The sequence below is a fragment of the Chelonoidis abingdonii genome, chromosome 1 (genome assembly GCF_003597395.2).
Source record: "Chelonoidis abingdonii isolate Lonesome George chromosome 1, CheloAbing_2.0, whole genome shotgun sequence".
NCBI classification, from domain to species: domain Eukaryota; kingdom Metazoa; phylum Chordata; order Testudines; family Testudinidae; genus Chelonoidis; species Chelonoidis abingdonii.
The window spans coordinates 303,829,760-303,852,012 of record NC_133769.1 but is presented as its reverse complement, the minus strand read 5'-3'; the positions used below and the strand labels follow the sequence as shown (position 1 = coordinate 303,852,012).

Below are 22,253 nucleotides of genomic sequence, written 5' to 3'. Positions count from 1 at the left end.
GGTAAAAAGGCAGGGAATTATTAATTCTGTTTTCAGGAGCTACCATTTTAATATGCTGTTACTTCAAATTTCCCACATGTGGAAACCCAATTATGGTGTACTTGTTAGTGATAAACACACATTAAAATGTTAAATTTTAAGAAGGTACTTAAATCTGACTAACTGGTGGTAACAGTAAAGATATTTTCTTTCAATTCTAAAATTAATACATTTGAAATTAAGATTTTCTAAAAATGGAGGATTCAGTAAACTTTTTCAACAGATAATGACTATCTAAACACAATTAGAAGTTTTAAAAGGGTATATTGTATTTATTGTATACTTACATGTTCTCCTCTCCAACAATGCATATTGCAGACAAGAGTTTAACAACATCAGTCATCATGTTAGTTTGTTTAGGATCAATTGCCCTGGCCAGCAATGAAAGGCTCCTTTCTTCTCCCATTATTCTTTCCAACCCATACTAAAGTAACAACAACAGATAATGAAGGCTTAAGTTTTAAAAACTCCGGCAAGCAAAATTGCAAAAACTTAAGAAATGGCAAATGTAAACGATACTGACATACTGGTCTAACGGAATTTGTTAAGTGGCATTTTCAGTCTGCAAATTCTGCACTTTGAAATACAACCACTGAAGCTGGAGTAAAGAATAAGAAATTTCTCTCTCTTCTGCAAGAATCATGGATATCAATGCCCAACAGACGAACATTTTTGCTCCAGTCCTCTTTGGTATCAAGTTAATCAATATCGAGTGATGTGAAAAAGACACCAAGACTGTCATTAAGTGGGTTCGCAATATCCAAAAAAAGATAAAAATGAATTGTAACAAAATTAACATAGTTTTAATCAAAAACTTTAAAGAAATAATAAATTCTAAATAGCAGTAGCAGAATACGAATTAACTGTATCGTCCTCAAAGTTATGTTTCAATTAAACTTTTCCTTCTCTCAGTAATGAAAGAATATGAAGGATATGCAGAATAATTTACACTACACCACTGGAAAAAACCAAAACTGGGTGTTCCCACAGAAAACACTTATCCATAGGGTGATATAGTAACAGCCATATAAGGTTGCAACACAAATTTGCTGGGGATTGAAAGTTTTTTTCCCCCATCAAAGATTTAATTTTCTCTCTTTGCCTAGAGATGTTAAGAATCTAATTATTCCCTAAAAAGCTCTGAATGCAGCACACAATATTCCAGTAAATGCTAAACCCGGGGTTGTGAGTTCAGTCCTTGAGGGGGCCACTTGGGGATCTGGGGTAAAATCAGTACTTGGTCCTCCTAGTGAAGGCAGGGGGCTGGACTTGATGACCTTTCAGGGTCCCTTCCAGTTCTATGAGAGAGGTATATCTCCATATATTTATTTTATTTTATTTTTATAATTTGGTGTGTAGTAAATTCACAAAATATCGATTTGAGTCCTTGTCAGATGGTACAGGTATTTACAAACCAGCATAAAATCATCATTACAATATAGTAGTGTATTTTTCCTCAACTATTTATTAAATAGTTAATAGGGAAATTTGATATTTCCAGACAGACACTTTTCATTGTTAAGAATAATTCAAGAGGTTAATGCAACCCATTAAAAGGCCCAAAGCAAAATTTGCTTACGGATGTTATTTTTCAACATCTGAAGATAAAAGAAAACAATTTATCTTAATAGTTGCATTGTTGGTCCTCATATAGATGTGAAGACATTGAAGAGCTGCTATAGTCTATACTTGTGCAACACAAGGCTCACAACCCCTACAGTGACCTGAAAAATGAAATCTACAAAAAGTGAAAACATGGACAAATTGCTATGGAGAATACAGAGAGAGCAAGCATATAGGGACAAAATCAGAAAGGCAAAGGCAAAAAAATGGGTTACATCTAGCAAAGGACATAGACAACAAGAAGAGGTTCTAAAAATACATTAGGAGAAGAAGATAGAAAAAAAGAAAACCAAGGTCCACTACTTATTGTGGAGGGAGAGCTAATCAAGCATAATACCAAGAAAGCCAAGATGATGTTATGCCTACTTTTCACCATCAAGGTCAATGTCAATTGTGACCAGATGCTTAACACAATTAATATTAACAACAAGTGGGAAAAGAATACAAGCCACAATAGAAAAGGAACAGGTTAAAGAATAGTTAGATAAATTAGATATTTTCAAGGTGGGAGGGCCTGACTAACTTCATTTTAGGGTATTTAAGGAACTAACAGCAGCAACCCTGGGAGCACTAGCAATTATCTTTAAGAGCTCCTGGAGGGTAGGAGACATCCTGGAGGACTGGAGAAGGGCACACATAGTACCTTTCTTTGATAAGGAGAACCAAGACAACCCAGGGAATTATGGACCAGTTGGTCTCTCTGATACCTTAAAAACACTGGAATACATTATTAGGCAATCAATTTGTAAGCACTTAGACAATGACAGGGTGACAAACATATAACATGGATTTGTCAAGAAAAAAATCATGCCAAACCAACCTAATTCCCTTCATTTACAGGAATACTGGTTTAGTGGATATGGGGAAGCAGTAGACATGATGCATTTTAATTTTAGTAAGGCTTTTGACACAGTCACACATGACAGTCTTATGAGTAAACTAGGGAAATGTGATTTAGATTAAACTAGGATTAGAATTCAAAATTACCTGGATGAACTAGAGAACTGAAATCAACATGGTGAAATTCAATATCAACAAATGAAAAGTACTGTACTTTGGAACAAATTTCCATTTTGTAGCAGAATATCAGGTTATCTATACTCTTGTGGTGATGTTCTAGGTAGGAACCTATTAAAGGGTTATCTCCATCCACAAGTGCTAGGGAAGACCCTGTGTGACACAGGGCAAGAAAGGGTTAAGCAACTTTCAGGCTAACTGACCCAGATTCAACCTTTATAGACATATTAGTATATAATGGTGATGGTTTTTTGTGTTTACACATATATATCGTTTGGTTACATTGTCAAGCCCTAACAGTTCCTGTCTACCGCTGAAGTCTGCTAATTCTGAGATCAAAAGGAGATCTTAACATTTAACGGAACTGTAAATGTAGTGATATCATGGTCTTCATTTCTCTTTGAAACATATATTAAACTACTTGTAAATGACGGGAGATAGGCAATTGCCTTATGTTAATCCATATAGCTAATTACCAGTGATGCTTACAAAATAGGAGGATGCTTCAAAAACACTATTCTTCTTCACCCAAGGAATACCTGCTGTCAAGAAGCTGACAATAGCATGCAAGGGATCTGTAAAAACTCTTGGACCCTGATGCTTTCATCTCAGATGTACTTAAGCTTCGTAAGGGGAAGTTTGAGTTGCAAGACTGAAGTATCCAGTTCCATTTTGGATCACCCAGATATTAAACGTTGGACTGTAACCTATGGACTAATTCTAAAAGGGCTTTTTGCAACCCTAAAGCCACCATCTCTGCTATGAAACGGACCTAAGAACTCTATTCATATCCGTATGTACAATGATATTTTAACGAATTCTCTCTCTTCTTTTTAAATAAATCTTAGTTTAGTTGATAAGAATTGGCTGTAAGCATGTATTTGGGTAAGGTCTGAAATATTCATTGACCTGAGGGGTAATGTATCCAATCCTTTGGGATTGATACAACTTTTATATGATGAACAAAATTTTCAGTAGTCCTTATCATATGGTACTTGGCTGTCTGGGTGGGAGCTCAAGGCTGGGTTGCTTTAAGGGAACTGTATTTTTGGCTTCTGAGTAACCAGAAAGATATTATAAAAGTTGTTTTGTTACTGGTTTGGTGAATCTAAGCATTAGAATAATCACCAGTTTGGGGGATCATCTGTCCCATTCTTTGCAATTTGCCCTTGCTGAGCAATCTCTGCATAGCTTCCCTGGGGCCCCAGTCACATCCCCAAGGAACCACCTTTATTCAGATATTTTGGGATCTGATGGGAGTTCCTCAATAGGTATGTCAATATAAACAAGACACATCTTTAAGGTCAGATTCCTAATGGCACTTTTTGGAGCATTTAGAAACAGTGAACTGATGCCTGGATTGTTTATAAAGGATATTGCTAATAAGACGTCAGAGTTTAGGAATTTATAGTGGGGCAAATGTTCGGTCACCTTGATCCTGAAATGTCAAAGACAGAACAGGAAAGACAAAGTGAATCCATATTATTGCATGAAGGTAGGGAAGCATGTATTATCCCTGGTGCAGCATTAAGGATTTATACAGAACTGAGGCTGGCTGGTAATGGCCATTATTGCTTCAGAACAAGAGTTATCTCATCCAATTCCAGTTTGTGGCAGTCTTAAAGACACACAGTCAGGATTCCCTCCTGGTGAATTTGGGTCACATTCATTCTGGATCCGGGCAACAACTTCTGCATTGCAACAGCAATCAACTAGGATGCAGGGATACAGGTGCTTGGTCAGTGGCATCTGAATGTATACAGGGTCACATGTGTGGCCACAGCTGAGACTGAAAGACCTATAGTGTTAGTGTACTAAATTTTTCATGTTTATCCAATTTCCTGGAGCAAACAAACATCATAAGAGTTGCTGTTTGAATCTGTAGGCAAAGTATTGAGCACTGGTACCTCAGGGAGGAAACCAGTCAATCTAGACATTCACATTTGGACATTAATGGTGAAGTGATTCTGCACTGCTGGCATAGAAGGAGCATCCTGATGCTCTTCTTACACTCTTTGGCAGCTAGGAAGTAACTATGTAAAAAGATTATTGTACACTTAGTTGAAAATAATTTGATATTCCGTAAGGGAGCTGACTTAACCATGAAAGCAGAGAGAGAGTGAGGGCAGATCCAGGACCTTTTCCCCCAGGGTATCTGTAAACCTATCTGAAATGCTAAAGAAGAGAGTATGAGGAGGAGACTCCAGGGCTTCATGGGTTGATATGGCTAAAAGATGTGTGGTTTGGGAGGTGGATAAATTTGTATGAAAGTAGCAAGGATCAAACATTTGACAGAAATGCAAAAGGCCTCATGAAAAACAAATAGTACCAATGTGAAGTATCATGACAAACAGATTGGAAGAGCTGTTCCTAGCACTGTGCAATAGGAATACTTATGCTAAACAAACAGGAAAATCTCTCGATAATGTTGCAGCATTGCAGAAAAAGAGAAGCCCAATTTTCTTAGGAGTTTGAATTATGACTACATTTAATAGGTCATTATGATTTCAGTAGCTAAATATTAGCCTCTTGGGTTAATTTGTATTGTTTGTTTCTTCAAGAAAATTTAGTGGAAATTACATTTTATATTAAAACCACTACAGGTGATTAGGCTGTGTACTTAAACTCTGAAACCATGTACCCTGGTCAAGAAATTAAACAATGTCTTGAAATTTTTTAGCTTTACAATCAGTATATAAATTAATCCATTGAACTACTTAGCTAAACATGTTGGACAGATATTCAGCTTCATGCTGAGGAATGAAACGGAACAGAGGGGAACTATCAAAACAAACACTTTCAATTACAAAGGATGCTTCCATCCTAACAGAGGAAACAATTTCAAAGTTGGGTATTGAAATAACATTTTCCACATTAAACTTGTCATTTAAAGCAATTAAAAGAGTTGAACTTATTGACTATGTTTAGTTGTCAAGATTCACAAATTTCAACTTGGATGGAAATATTTGATTTCAGTGTACAGCACAATCCATGCACATTAATGGATCTGGGCTTAAGGGGGTGAAACATAAGTGGTTTTCTTTCAGATATAATACCTGAAAACCATCCAAGCAAATAAAGTCACTTCAGGTTAAACCATGGTAATCTATGCTACATTATGATTTAGATACATGGACTACCTTATGAATAAACTGAATTATTGAGTAACAATAAATCACATACCTTATTATTCATAAAGGCCTTCAAACACTGTACGATCTTATGCTGACTCCTCTTCACAACTCTGTTCTGACTGAATTAAAATACAAAATTTAAGTTGTAATTAATGTAATCATATATTACACAAAATTCAAGGTTTACATAAAGCGTCCTTACGATTTTATTTCAACCAGTCTTTCTAAAACATCCAGCAACAATCCCAGTCCTTCATGTCCAAAGTTTTCAACCCAACTAGAAGAGAGGAAAAAAACACCAGTTAAGTATATTAATATCTCTGTATTTCAGATATTGAATTATTATTATTATTTGTATTAATCTAGAGCCCCTGTCATGGACCAGGAACCTGTTGTACTAGGTGCTGTGTAAACAGGGCAAGACGACAGTCTGTCCCCCAAATTGCTTTGCATTTCAATCAGTACTTTTGCACGTTAGTCATTCCTTTCCTTCTGCCACTTCATCAAGTTTGCAGTTCTATCTGAAATCTGAATCCATATGGGCATTTCTGAATATATTATTTTAGAAAACTTTCTAAAACAATGAAAATGTTTTATTTGGGTACATAAGAGAAAAAAATTGAAGGCATCATGCTCTGATAAATATTTTGGTACAGAGAATGGATTCTAAAAATATACTTACTCTTTCTCAATCCAAGTAAGCATGAATTAAAGAGTTTGTTGCATGTTTTAACCTCTCTCATTAGTAAAATTTTTGACTAACAGGCTTTGTTATAGATTAATCTCTAAAGTAGATCAAGAAGAAACAACATGTCTGTGTGACTATTAAAATGGTTTAAGTAAAGTGTGATAGTTGTGGAACCTATATATAAGTTTATGAATTGTGGTTATTTTTATTAAAATCCTGTATCACTGTATGCCTCTATGTGTCGGAAAGTGGGTAGAAAAACGTGAAGGAGACAGGTGGGGAGAAAAGATCAGAAGCAGGAGGAGGCAATTGACTCAAGTAGTAAGAAACACTCCATGATTCAAAGGAAAAGCCATGTGCTGGTTGAGGATCCTGGACACACTAACAGACTGACCAAATACCAGAGAATACTCAAGACTGCTGAGAAAGCTGAGGCACAGATGGCCTATAGTTGTTTTTTTATTTTGATAATATCGGTATATCTCGTGCTATCTAAATTAATGAGTGATTAGTTTTGGAACTATTGCAAAGTCTGTGTGGTCCTGGAGGGGAAGTGTAAACCAGAGTGCTCACAAGGTTGGAACTCTAGAAAGGATGCGCTTAAGTAACTTGGAAGTCGGAGAGAGCCTAGTCACAGGGCCTAGGCAGTTGGACTTCAGTATCTTAGCTCTTAGAAGTGGGCGCTAGATGGAGTAACTACACCTCATAAGAGTACCTAAAAATCCAAAGTCACAGGCAGTGCCTGGACTCAAACACAGGAAGCTTAAATGCACACAGCCCCATCATGTTGGCCTGAAACAGCATCCTGATGATTGACCAATGGGATTTTTTTTTTTTCAAACCAGGACTGTGACAAAGAGGAAGATTTGTTTAGTGGGGAGGGTGCTAAGCTGGAACTCATCAGACACTGCCACACAATTCCTGTTTGACCTTGGGCAAGTCACTCAGTCTCTCTCTGTCTCAGTTCTCCACTTACAAAAAGGAGATAACAGTGCTTCCTTACCTTAGAGGAGTTTTGTGAGGATAAATTGGTTAAACATTCTGAGGCACTTAGCTACTATGGTAATGGGGGCCACATAAGAACTCTAGGATAAGATAAACCTACATTGTGATACAGCTGTTACAAACCCTAATTCCCTTCCCTGGATATGCATAACAGAACCAGAAAGAGTTTCTGACAGCCTGCAACACTGTGTTCTCCCTAAAGGACTTACTGTCTAAAAGCTTGTTTTAAAAGATGAATATTTAATTTATTGCTCACATTGTATATTTGTAATAAATGTAAGCATCTCTATATTAAGCAGTTGTATAGCAGTTTCTTTGAATATGAGTAGGAAACTATTAAGATTTAAATTTAGGGTTTTGAATATGCTAGTCCTGAAGGTTTAATTCTGTGCAATGTTTTCTGAAAAAAATTCCAAAACGAACCATGGCACATGCTTTTACAAAGGGATAACCTGAGGTGCAGGAAAAAAAGTGCAATAAGGGTTTATACATAATTTGCACTAAAAATCATAGCTACTCTTTTGCAAAGGAATCCAGCACTAAATTCCCTGGCCACACGTTTTGTTTTTATTTAATTGTTATACAACTTATTTAAATGATTTTCCTTTCAAAAAATGGAAGTCTATTCAACTGTGCAACTAATTTTTGCAAACTGATTTTGAAAATGCACTCACGCATCCCATTCCAGTGGAAACAAATAGGAGTGGACCCCTTTAATTTTGAGTTATCACTTTCTGTTAAAGATGGATAATGCTTGCCTTTTCCTTTCTTGTCTCTGTGTTTTTGGTTTTTATTTCACTGAACATATTATTTGAAGAGTGAACTTCTTTTATATTAAAGCAATGGCTGAAGAGAATACTTAAATTAAAAAGATTAATGCTGGTTCTTAGATATGAGCAGATATTTCTTACCACCTCAAAAGCTAACATTAAGATCAGCTGTTATCGGCTAGCTGTTTTGACATTGATTCAAATACTTAAACAGAAACTCTTCAGATGAAACAACGCATTTAATTTAAAAAGAAAAGTGACTTACTGAAAAATTCTGGAGATAAAGCACCAACAGAAAAATTTCATTTCACTACTATTCTTCCTAAAACTTAGAATAATGCAATATGTTCATCTAAAAATTGACCCCGAAACACGACAATCTTCCTCCTAGCCACCAATCTAACTAAAAAAGAAATTAACTAGCACCTTAAACTCCAGTACACAACTTCCTGCTGCACCCAAACGACCCAATACCCTTTTCCCATTAACCAGATACCCTTCCTTGTGTTCCTGAACTAATTTCTGCTCAAACCTTCCACTAAGCAACCTCGTCTAATACACCAGCTCCTTCTTTGCTAGGATTCATTTACTTTGAAATTAGGTTGCAGTCTAAACATTCTGTTTAAACAAGTCTCTCTAGCAGTGACTAATCCCCCAGAACAAAGTTCCTGGCTGGCTACTGGGACTCGACAAAGATAAGAGCTGCGGGGAAGTGGCCCAGGGAAACACAATTAGTTAGAGATGCGGCACGTGGCTGCTACTGAGGTGGTCCCTAGGTAGAGGTCTGGAGTAGTGGTTGGGCCTAGAGTCACCCCCCAACAGCCACTCGTGAAGTGGCTATACCCTGAGAGAAGGGAATTTGGACAAGTCTAGCGAAGGGACTGTATGTGGAACTGGCACTCCCCGGAATGAGGCTGAACCACTGCACTCCTCCAGGCCAGTCACAATCTTCCCAGACAAAGTACATCAAGAAGGCCAGAACAGAGGGACAAGAGACATCCAAGAAAAGCTCAATATGTCATTTGGGGACATGCACTTTTCACTCTTTTGGCAGTATAAATTGTGTTGAAAGTTTTGATGGTGGATGGTTTGCCTTCCTGATTTTTACATTGGCATGTAAATACCTGTGTAAAATAATTTTGAATTTGCACACAAGGCTACAGTAGCAAGTTCTCTTATACATAATGTTAGAAGTTGCACAAACGGTAATGAATGTCATCATGTGAAGACTCAATAACTTTCATAATAAAATAAAAATAAAAAAAAAAAACTTAAAAATTGTCATCACAATAATCCCTAAACTGAGTTTCAGTACCTGGCCAGTACTGGGAAAAAAATGCATAATATCAACACATTTTTAAAAAAATCCCACAGCTGCCCCACTCCCATATACAGAACTTCAAATACCATTTATTCCCCCTCATGCATGAGACCACGTAAACCCATTATATGCACACAAAGCATCTATGATTTCTCTTTCACATGTGAATCCAGCACCAGTCATGCATAACAGGTACACCGTCTAACTGTGTACTGGCTCAGAAATGCAGCAGTATCTTGAGTCCACTCCTGGTGAAAGAGTTCCCCGCTCTGTCCTCACAGACATTGTGCAGAACACAGCACATTATAATAATGTGGACTGCTTTAATGATACTGGCACTCGTAGCAGGATATCAGTCTGTCAAATGTACATTCCACCCTCATCCTAGAGAACGGGTCATTCCATCATCTTTGGTCAGGTGCTCTGAAATAAGGATATGGCTTCATAAGCCATGGCAACAGGGGGCAAGCAGCGTCCCCTAGAACAACAGTGGGGACAGTAACTCCATTTATGTCATTCAATGGGAATAACATCCCAGCTTCTCCACAAAGATAAAGTCCTGATCTCAGGAACAACCTAGCATCAAACACCCTTCCAGTGGATGCCATATTAGTGTCCATTAATCTGCTCCTGTGGTTGACCAGAGCCTGCCTAACCATGATGTAGTATCCATTGCAGTTTGTGTATTTATGCTCCTTGCAGAAGGCCAAACCATTGTCCAGGCAATGACCCCCACAGAGTTTGGAAAGCCCATTCTCTCAAAGCCAGTAATTACTTCAAAAACAATTTGTAATGCCCAGCACCTTTGAGTAATCACTTCAAAAATATTTGCCATAACCACCCCATAGTTGATTTGCCAAGTCCAAAATGGTTGGGCCATGGACCTGTAACAGTCTAGTGTAGCCAGCTTCCAGATCGTTATAGCAACCTGCTTCTAGAACAGTAGCAGCCTCTCTCATATGGTGCTAAAGGGTTGGGGCAAGGTAATCACAAACCTCTGCTTCTTCATGCGAGAGTTCTGGACCCAGTGTCGGTCACCTCAAGTCCACATGACTATGATCTCACCAGCCTGTGCATGTGGCCCTACTTCAGAAGCATCGGTCTATATAGGAGCAATGTGCAGCTAATATTACAGGCATGAACAGCATCAGCTGGGTTGCAGATGGCATGTCAATATCCCCTTCCAAGAGGTACCTCTGGCAGTTCACAAACTGCCACCAGAACCACCACCTGCATCTAACATATGCTTTGCCTGATTCCTAAAATAGAACTGATTGATAGCCTGAGGTGCAAAAATTCCTCCACCAGTTTGGGTTCTATGTTGATGGCCCAAGCTGCTGGGGGTATGCAGACACACAGCGGTTGGAGTGGAGAAGTTGGCAAGCTAAAACCACACAAAACACTTCTGGGTCAACTCCTGCAGGACAGACAGACAAGTTCTCCCACAATCCACCGTGAATCAACCCCTAGAGTAGCTTCAGCTTTCAAGGAACTCTAATACACAATAGCGTATGCCCACAAAAGCTGAAATTCTGACTCAAATCTGCATAGTCAGTACAACAGCACCAGCACAGTTGTGAGGCCTAGAGTTTTCAGTACAGTGTGAATGCTCAAGCATGGGCTTGAAAACAGTCTGCAGACATGGGTCATACACACCTAGGCCTAATGTGCAGTATAGGCATACCGTGATGCTACTGCAATAAAAAAACAAAAACTGTAATTTATGTATTGACTCACTTATACAAATGGAAGAAATAGTGGAAGATGTAAAAATAAATATGGAAAATTCCCAAAGTAAAAATATGTGCTTAGTAACAATGTAGCTAGTGTATCATTTAAAGAACTGCATATTACAACAAAAAAAATTATGATGAACCATAGTTTTAAGTAATTTTATTCATTGTTTTGGTGATCTGCATTTTACTTAAATATTTTCTCTTGAGATACTGTTAAGCGGAAAACAGCATTTAACATGTTTATTCACTGATAACTATTTCTTGAGAAAAATATTGTACAATTAGTTTAAAAAACTAATTCATAATAAAATTATGTATATGAACTATTATTTGAAGTAGGTAACATGCATTCATACATGTTTTGTTTGTTTAAGAAAAGGTAGTTAAGGATCATCATCCCCATGCAGATTCCCATCAATCTGAATAAGAGTGGCAGTTGTCTAATGGATTAGATATGCAAACTTGGTTCACCATCTCCAAAAACACAAGTTTCAATCATTTGAGAAGCATTATCAGCTACAAAAATAACCTAACTCATGAACAAATAAAAAATGGCACTACACTCATACTGGGAGTATTCCATTGAATTATTGGGCCTAAAGCTAGCCACGATAACTCAATTAATAACCTTCCCTTGATTATAATGTTTTCTTCATCTGAAGTAACACGAGATTTAGTTGTGTGGAAAGTTTCAAGTGGTAGGAGTATACCATTTTTGAAAGACAAAAACCAAGCAAAAACTAAGTTTTTGAATTAGTTCAATGTTTTATTCATTGGCAAGTCAAGAACTATTAGAGATTTGAAAAGAATTAGATATACTCAGTTTCACTGAACACTTGATAGAACCTTGTTTTGGTCTGAAAATTAAGCTAAAATTATATAGAGGCCAAAAGAGGGCTTCATGAATGAAATTAGTTGAAGCTTCTTCAGTTTTGCATAATTAAAAACCACTGACATTCCCTTTTTTAGTTTTAACTTACTAAACTGGAAGTTTTGATTGTAATTTTAGAATTAAAAGGGCCCACAAATGAAAATATTTACAAATAAAGCAGTACAATATAGCCATAATTACTTTTACATGGGGAAGTGAAGGAGTAATCAGTACAAAGCCTTAGGCCCACTCCTCCCTTCTAACCAACATTGTCAACTGAAGGACATCTGGAAAAAATGAAGCTTAGAGACCTTGAAACATGGACTATCATTACACTGAATCATTTAATATAAGTAGAAATCTTTAACTTTATCATGGGTAATTAGCTTCTCAGCATCAACACTGAATTTCATACCCAAACTAACTATTGCACATATTCAGTCAATTTTTCCTCTGTACCAGCGTAAAAGAGCCACCTTGCAATTCCAGACAAAGACAAATAAGTTCTGTCACATACAGAGTTTTGTGAACCTAAACTTGGTCCACCTTTAATACTTGCAGACTTAATGAAAATGCTATCCCATGTAAAAGATTTAGATTAAGTTAACTCTAAGTCATCCTCACGTTTCTGCACTGATCTACTATATAACATGGCGGGGGGGAAAAAAGTCTTTTTTAATTAAACTTTTTAAAATTTAAACTAAATACGTATTTATGTTTTTTAAATAAACCTATTTGAAATTATGACAATTTATGTTCAGATTGCAACTTACCATAGTATTAAAATAATTTTAATTAAATAAAATATTAAGCAGCACATTTGCTGCCAAAGTTTTAAAGAAAGTCAAACAACTGACCATGTAGAAGTCACTGGCTAAGCACCTGAAACCAGAGCTTGCTGAAGTGCTAAGCTAGCTTTTGATAGGCAGTAACCTCTTCAGCAGGCAGAAAGAATGCTCTCTCATTTGAGTTTATTCCAGTAGTTCAGTTCAATGTTTAGTTCACTCACAGCCTGTTTTCCCCTTCCAATCAATGAATAAAATCCAACTGAGAGGCTGAGATCTACTATTTCTGAAATCTTGCGGAACGCAGTAACCAGAAAAAAAAAAAATCACTTAATTCACTAAAGGGAATATTTCTCTCTTAATAAACCAGTTTAAAATGCAAAACATTTTGATAAAGCTCTTTATTTAATTTAAAAAATTAAAATGCTGTGTCTTTGTGCATTTTTAATTGAAGTCAAATTTCCATCCAAATGGAACTTAATGCACATCAAAAGGGAAAAAAAATAATTATCCAGCAAAGAAGAAACTAATCATTCACCATTTTTCTAATGTAAGAAAAAAATTAAGAACCTGAATAAATGTATGTTAAGTTATTTAATTACTTCAGAAAGCATGTATAGATATAGTATATCTTCTGGTTAACAAAAGTACTAAATAAGCATAAAGGCTATATTTATTTGCAAATCTACATGTTTTAATGGTTCCCAGCCAATGAGAATCAATTTTTCTTGAGGAAAATAACTGAAAGTGCTAAACAAGATTAAAACAGGCGATTTACATTCCTTTATTTAAATCAATCCATCCTGCTATTTAATGAGCAAGAGACACCTGGAATTTTATTTTATTGTTTTTTCCAGTTATTGCATGTTTTAAAGTAACATGATTCATTGCATACATTTTAGTTTCCTTTTAATATAAATTGTGTGCCCATAAATATTTTTCAATTAATTGTTTCTGTGAAGTATATTTCCAGTGTAAAAAGGGAAAAAAGTTCGTTTCAGAAAAGATTTTAGAAGTCAAGAAATATTGAGCAAGTTGGCCCTCTGTCCTGACAGACGTTTATTGAATTCCATAGCTTACAACAAAAAGTGCTCTCTTTTCATCCTCAGTAAAAAAGAAAACTGCAACAAGAAAATTATCAACCAATCTAGAAGAGATCATTCTTCAGGTAAGTATATCAATCTGTATTTGTTTTGTGCTTGTCAGCAAAATTCACCACAAGGTTTCAATAATTTATCAACAGCATTCACAGATGACTATACAAGTGCAAATATTTTCTCTACCTTTGTTGAATATTCACAGCAGAGTTTCCAACATTCTCACCAGGAAAGCTTCTTGTGAAATGAAGTAAAAAAACAATAGTTTCACATCAATATTTAATAAAACCTTGATAAGAGTCCAACAATAAGCAGTTTGATAGCAAACTGGATAATCAGTGCAATGTCCAGCCTTTTAAGAGAAACATGTTCCAGGAATACTTTGATTTAAGATTCCCTAGTAAAATAAGTGAGTTTCCCCTCCAGAAATAGAGAAAATGGGAAGATAGAACAGCAATACTGAGTAAGGAGGTAGAACTAATGGAGATAGTAAGAGCCCAAACTACTGTTTACAAATTTATTTCCACTGCTGTCTTGGCCTTCTGACAAAGAGAAGCAACAACCACCTCCTTTTTACTTAGAAGTATGGCTTCATTTTCATCACATGCACGGCAGACATGTGAAAATTCATTCTCCAAATGTACGGTGAATATTGAGTAACAAGCTTTTTCACATGGTGGAGGGTGGCAATTGATCCAAGCTCTTAACAGTTTTATCTGCAGTGTATATCAATGATACTTAAGCTACTTTTGTAAGCAATTTATGTCTACAAGTAGGATAATGCTCATTTAATAACTGCTAACCATCCAAAAAGGAAAAAGTCATTACTGAGGAAACCTACATCTTGTAAATTTAAGACTGTGTTTAAAGTCTCCAAAGCCTTCTGATCCATTCCTTTTTGGTCATTAATAGGACTACAAAATAGGTGACTTTAAGAAGTCATATTTTGACTTTTTTTCAATCAACAGAAATAGCAGAGAATATTTCTTGTTGTTGAGAGGAAAAATTCTGAATTACTTGTGACTTAAAAACAAAACTCATAATTATACATTACGATGATTTCACCTATAAAGAAGGTTAAGAATTCTAAATTCTGATTCCTAAATCAATTATTCCTATAGTTCTCATGCTCATGAATTATCATTTTCTCCCAAAGTTGTGATCAACTGAAAAATAGCAGCTTATATTTAAAAACCCTTTTTCAAATATATCACAATAAGTAACTAAAATAACAGCTGAAGAATGTAAATCAAACAGGACAAAGGAAAATTATTTTAATATTGCAGGTTATTTAAAACGAAGAAATGTAACCCAAATATATTCTGGTGTGTGTTTGGGGTTTGTTTGTTTTTTTTACACTCTTATGTTTGAAAAACAAAATTTTTTTAAAGTTTTAAAATCTATTTAGAACCATTTTGGTTACTCAAAATATGTCATTTCTATGATAAATATTTGTTAACTTTTACTTTTGACAAGTAGAGAAGGTGCAGGTGACAAAATAATAAATTTGATATCTTAAACTTGAAGGTCAGCTTTAATACAATATCAAAAACCAATTTCCACTCATGTGTCAGAGTCATTCATCAGGTATGTTTAACGCAATTATAACCTATACCAAAACTTTCATTTGCTCCTAACCTCTTACTAGGAGTAATTAGGTAGTGTGACAAAGTTCCTCCTCTACCTTGGTGGGTCCTGCGCTTCTTGGCAGATTTGCTCACCTCAGTGATCTTCCCCACAGTCTGTGTCAACTCCTCCTGTGTCTGATCAGGAGTTGGGAGGTTTGGGGGGAACCCGGGCCCACCCTCTACTCCGGGTTCCAGCCACGTACCTGTGGAATTGCAGCTGTCTATTAGTAACCTCCTGTAACAGCTGCATGAAACTACAACTACCATGGCTGACTCCCATCTCCCCAAACACCTTCTTTATCTCACCGACAGACTTACCTCCTGATGTCTGAATAATGCTTGTCTCCTAAATCCTGCGACAGCAGTACACCATCCTCACCTCATGCCCTTGCCTTTCTTGCCCCAGCTCCCACCTTGCACTCCTTCTCCTCTGGCTCCTCCCTGCTGACTGGGGTGAGCTCCTTTTTAAAACCCAGGTGCCCTGATAGCCTGCCCGATTGGCTTGCAGGTGTTCTAAATTAAAGTAGCTATATCCACTGCCTTCTAGAAAGGTCTTAATTGGCTCCAGGGGCCTTGATTAACCTGGAGCAACTGCCATTTGGTTACCATGGTCCTAGGGATTTGTTTAGCCTGGGGCTAACATACCTGTTTCTCAGTACTTTACTGTAGCCATCTGGCCTTGCCCCATCACAGTACTCAAAAACAACAAGTCTAGTAGGACCTACAAACACTTAAGTCATGCACCATAAATTGGAACAAACAGCAAAATATCAGTAATCCATCCATGGAATTTGTGTAAGCTACATGATCCCAAAAATGACTTGGTTGAAAGTGCTAAGCACAAGTCTATTGATCACTGTGTGGGTCCCCGCCAGCCCAGAGAGAGATGAACCCCTCTGGACCACAGAGTGGAAAGAGCCAAGAAGCCCTGAGACCGCCCCACAAAGGGTCAGGCTTGGCAAAGGAAGTATAAAGGCCCAAACCCAGAGCTCACAGAGAGCAGCCGCCAGGGAAGCCAGACACCTGCATCCTACCTTCATGTTGGGAAACACCAGCGACCTACAGCGGACCCAAATGTTGGCCGATCCTGCCCCAGGCCAGCTACCCTGAGGAGTTGCAGAACCTGCCCCAGGCCAGCTATCTCGAGGAACCCATGATGCTGGATCCCTCTGAGGACACCACCCTGAACTAGGTACCTCGACAGGGGGAGTTTGGAAGTAGCCTGGGGGGCAGCTGACCCTAGTCTGGCTGTGACACTGCCAGAACCCATGTCAGTGTGTTGTGGCTAGGCTCCCCACTGACACAGCAGCAGGTCTTCTGCTGCTGCTAGGGCCCCAGGCTAGAACACAGTGGAATGGGAAGTCCTGCGTCACCCCAACCCCCAAACTCATGGGTGGCAGTTTCTCCCTCTCCAAGGCTTTCAGACCTAGACTCACTGTTATATAGCAGGGGTCGGCAACCTCTGGCACGCAGCTCACCAGGGTAAGCATCCTGGTGGGCCAGGCAAGTTTGTTTACCTGCCATGTCTGCAGGCTCGGCCGATCGCAGCTCCCACTGGCTGTGGTTCGCTGTTCCAGACCAATGGGGATGGTGGGAAGCCACAGCCAGCACATCCCTCGGCCCGTGCTGCTTCCCGCAGCCCCCATTTGCCTGGGATGGTGAACCACGGCCAGTGGGAGCCACGGTCGACCAAACCTGCCGATGCGGCAGGTCAACAAACTGGCCCGGCCCACCAGGGTACTTATCCTGGCGAGCCGCGTGCCAGAGGTTGTCAATCCCTGGTATATACTGTTATTGTTCAGCCTCTGCCTGAGCATCTGACTCAGCATTGCCCCACCTTGACATAGGGCCTGGGCTGACTTTATTTCTGCCCTCACGAAGGCCGCAGAGGAAGACTCCTGCAGACGGACTAATTCCCTGCTAGGCCTCCTCCTGAATTTACTGAGGCAGTGGGGGTTCCTAAAGAGAGATGAGCCCCGGTTAACCTCTCTACAATTGTACTTGTAACAAACAGTAATATCTTATTTACTAGAGTTTCCATCGTGATAGCGGATTTCTGCCCTTTTGTTCTTTCCCTGCCATCACACATTCATCTCACTAGAATCTGGTAACTGGCATACCAGACCACACTAGTGGCATATCCACAGTCCAGTACCAGGTGTAAAAACTCAACACCAAATGAGTCAAAGAAAATACATGAAATACTGCAGTATACTGTTATGAAATAACTACGCATGGAAGAATTAGATTATCTTAAGCATCAAACATTAATTTCACTATTAAGACAAACTGAAGATGATGCTGATGATAATCAGTCTTTACAGATAAAGTACGAAAAATGCTTCTTGAGAACTTGCAGTTTCATTAAGGCTATTTACTTTGTATATTTTGACATATGATGTTTACATTTGTGTTTTAACAGCTATAAAACTTTAACTTTTTGAATCTCCCTGTCATTAAATTGTCTGATCCTCTCCCCATTATTTGACACGCCACAATTTCCCACAACTATTGCAATCTAAATCGATAAAAATAAAATGCTCAAAAATAAAGAGATATAATTTTGACAGATAACAAAAAGATCAAATTCTGCCAAGCCCAGAAATAACCCACTCAGTGTAAGTTTCTCACTAATCAAGGTACTTGAGCAGCTGGCTTAAAACTGCTTCATAGCCTCTTCCAATTTTTTAGCACTTTCTGTGATGGCTTTTTAGGAACTGGATCAGCCCCTCAAAAGACTAAATGGAGAAATCTGTATAAAAACTTTTGCAGAATCCCAGTTCATTGTTCTCCTTCTACTGAGAGATCCCAATCATCTGAGAGATCCAGCTTTCATCTAAAGCTGGGCTCTGAAACTCGATTTACCTTAAGTCCAGTGCCAGTCCTCAAATCCTCCCAGTGGGCCAACAAGGTCACTCATGCTGCCCAGAACCCATCCCCCAAAAATCTGCCTAAGGCTCTGGGAGGAAGTCTGGGGAAGGGAGTTGGGGTGCAGCCTCTTGTAAAGATGCTGGGTGCAGAAGGAGTAAGAGGTTGGGCTCTGGGAAGGACTTTGGGTGGGGGAAGGGGTCTGGGGTGCAGGCTCTGGACTGGGACATGGGTGCAGGAGGAGGGGGTGGGGTGCAAGTTCTAGGAGGAGGAGCGGTGCAGGCTCTGGAAGGGAGTTTGGGGGCTAAGGGGTGTGTGAAGAGAAGGTGCAGGCTCTGTGAGGAGTATGGGGAATTAGGGGGTGCAGGGTCTGGAAGGGGGTCGGGGGTGCCCCTCAGCCACCACCCCTGCAGCTTCCCATTGGCCGCAGGGGCGCTTGGGGCAGGGTCAGTGCACAGAGGCACATCCCCACCCCACCCTCGGAATGCAGGGAGGAGCCAGCAGACCACATGGAGTAAGTAGACAGATGTCACTCAGCTCCCCTGCATAGCCGGTGGTCAGCAGGGACCCGGGCGCCACATTTGGGAGGTTCTCAGGCCACAGATGGCCCCCGGGCCAGGAGTTTGAGACCCCTAATCTAAAGGTTTGGCGGTCCTGAAAGCCCAAGCATCCTGACCCTGACCCACAAAGAGACCTCTGTTTATGTAAGCAGTGTTTAGTAACTTTACTCTCCCAACAGCAAGTTTCTCTTAACTAAAAGTCCTTTATGGACAAGAACCTGAGTTTTGGAATATTGGGATGTCCAAAGTTTCAAATATAGGCAACCTTAGGAAAGAAGTGCTTTCCCAAGGCTCAAAAACACTAAGAATAAATCACCTCACCAGAGGACTCCCCAGCCAACAGAAGCAATGGTGATATAATCCCATTTTGTTCTAAAGCATAGGAAAATTTGTAAATCGTATTTACTACAAAGATTCCACAGGGAATTTCTGTGCTTTGAAGAAAGCCAGAATTTAGACTTGGAGTGCAAACATATTGCCTTTCCAGAATTCTGAAAACCCTTGTATGTAGTTCAGATTCTTGTTCCACAAAGTTATGGATCTTTGAATTGAAATTCCAAAACTTAACTTCCATAGATACTAATAAAATATTCTGAATCCAAATAAGTACTAAGAAAGATTATACTAGAAGGAAAGAAAGACAGACTTTAAGTAGCTTTAAGATTTCAAATCTTCCTCTTAGGGACACCTAGAGTGTGGGGTTGCATCCCTGGCCACATTGGCAAATAGTCATTGATAAACCTATCCTCTATGAAACTTATCACAATTTTTTTTAATCAGTTATACTTTTGGCCTTCACAGCATCCCCTAGCAATGAGTTCCACAAGTGGACTGGGCATTGTGTGAAGTAGTATTTCCTAATGTTAGTTATAAACCTATTGCCTATTAATTTCACCAAGACACACTTGGTTCTTGTTGTGAAGGGGTAAACAACACTTCCTCATTCATTTTCTTAACACCGTTCATAATTTGATTGACCTATATCATACACCCCCTTACTCATCCCTTTTCCAGGCTGAACAGTCCCAGTCTTTTTAATCTCCCCCGAATAAGGAAGCTGTTAACATACACCTAATTATTAGTTGCCCTTCTCTGTATCCTTATATAATTCTTTTTTTTTTTTTTTTTTTTGAGATAAGGTAACCAGAACTACATGCAGTATTCACGGTGTGGGCATACCATGAATTTATATAGCAGCATTATATTTACTGTGTTATAACAACTATCCCTTTCCTAATGGCTGGTAACTGATGGGTTCCGTCACAGAGATCCCCTTGGGATTGTCACCAGATGTGCTCAAATTACATCTGAGCCTGTTTTCCCTGCCAGCTTGGGACTTCCAGAACCTGTCTTGTTTAGCCAAACACACTAGCGGGCTGCCCCCAAAGCTACAGGCTTTAACTGAAAACCGCTCAGCAGGTTACCTATCTCCAGCACCCAGACATCCAGTTATACAGTGTAAATTCATAAATTGTCCACCCTCTGTAACACTGATGGATATGCCCAGCTGTTTGCTCCCCCAGATATTAATCACTTACTCTGGGTTTTATTAACAAACAAGTGATGTTATTAAGTATAAAAGTAGTATTTAAGTGGTTTCTAGTAATAACAGACAGAATAAAGTCAGTCATCAACAAAATAAAGCAAAAACACACAAGTCTAAGTCTAATACATTAAGAAACTGATTACAGGTAATAGCTCATCCTCAGAGATGTTCCAATAAGCTGTTTTCACAGACTAGACTCCTTCCCAAACTGGGCCCAATCCTTTCCCCGGTACAGTTTTTGCTAGATCCAGCAGACATCTCAGGTGGTAAGTAGTGGTTTTCTCATGATTGGCCACCCCCTTTGTCCTGCTCCACCCCCTTTTATAGCTTTGGCACAAGGCAGGAATCTTTTGTCTGTACTTGTTCCCACCCCCTCCTCATCAATGGAGAAGTACAAGGATTAAGATGGATTCCTGTATCATGTGACAAGGTCACATGTCACTACGTCTCCAGTCTTCCTGGGTTGGCCCACACATAGGGTATGTCTACACTATGGGATTATTCCGATTTTACAGAAAACGTTTTTTTAAAACATTATATAAAGTTGTCAAGGTTCTTTCCCCACTCTGAACTTTAGGGTACAAATGTTGAGACCTGCATGGACACTTCTAAGCCTAATTACTAGCTTAAAGGTGGTAACACTGCCACCACCCAGAACTGTAGTGTCTGGGGCACTTTGTCCCCCCAAAACTTTCCCCTCCCTGGGTTGCCTTGAGGGACTTCATCAATTCCCTGGTGAACACAGATCCAAACCCCCGGGATCTTAAAACAAGGAGAAATTAACCATCCCCCTCCTTTCCCCCTACCAATCCATGGTGAGCTCAGATCCAATCCCCTTGGATCTTAAAACAAGGAAAAATCAAACAGGTTCTTAAAAAGAAAGCTTTTAATTAAAGAAAGAAAAAGGTAAAAATTATCTCTAAAATCAGGATGGAAAATGCTTTACAAGGTCATCAGATCCTATAGACCAGAAGGTCTCCCCCGCCCCATAGCCTTAGGTTCAAAGTAGTTACAGCATTAACAGAGGTAAAAATCCTTCCAGCAAAAAGAAACATTTACAAGTTGAGAAAACAAACATAAGACTAACATGCCTTGCCTTGGCATCCATGTAACCAAGGCTAGTGTCGATTTCCAGAGCGTTGCACTGTGCGTGGTAGCTATCCATAGTTCCCAGCAGTCTCCCCTGCACCCTTGGAATTCTGGGTTGAGATCCCAGTGCCTGATGGGCAAAAAACATTGTCGCTGGTGGTTCTGGTACATCCGTGCCTCACCCCTCCCTCCGTGAAAGCAGCAGACAACCGTTTCGCCGCTTTTTCCTGGGTGAACTGTGCAGACGCCATAACACGGCAAGCATGGACCCTGCTCAGCTCAAGACAGCAATCGTGGACATTGTAAACACCTCGCGCATTCTCGTGCAGTCTATGCTGAACCAGGACCTGCAAACCAGGTGAGGAGGAGAGGCAGCTACGGCAGCGCGGCGACGAGAGTGATGAGGACATGGACACAGAATTCTCTCAAACCACGGCCCCTGCGCTTGGAGATCATGCTGGTAATGGGGCGGTTCT

The 22,253-nt window shown here is 39.2% G+C and overlaps 1 protein-coding gene across 1 annotated transcript in view; it reads right to left on the bottom strand.

Annotated features, from left to right (window-relative positions):
• The window catches only part of DIAPH3 (diaphanous related formin 3), a 560,319-nt gene that overhangs the window by 417,518 nt on the left and 120,548 nt on the right, over positions 1 to 22,253 (bottom strand). The window contains exons 6-8 of the mRNA XM_075061558.1: positions 6,016 to 6,090; positions 5,863 to 5,932; positions 327 to 463 (exon numbers count right to left, since the gene is read on the bottom strand). Of these exons, the coding sequence (XP_074917659.1) occupies positions 327 to 463; positions 5,863 to 5,932; positions 6,016 to 6,090 (282 nt within the window). The remainder of the gene's footprint in view (positions 1 to 326; positions 464 to 5,862; positions 5,933 to 6,015; positions 6,091 to 22,253) is intronic.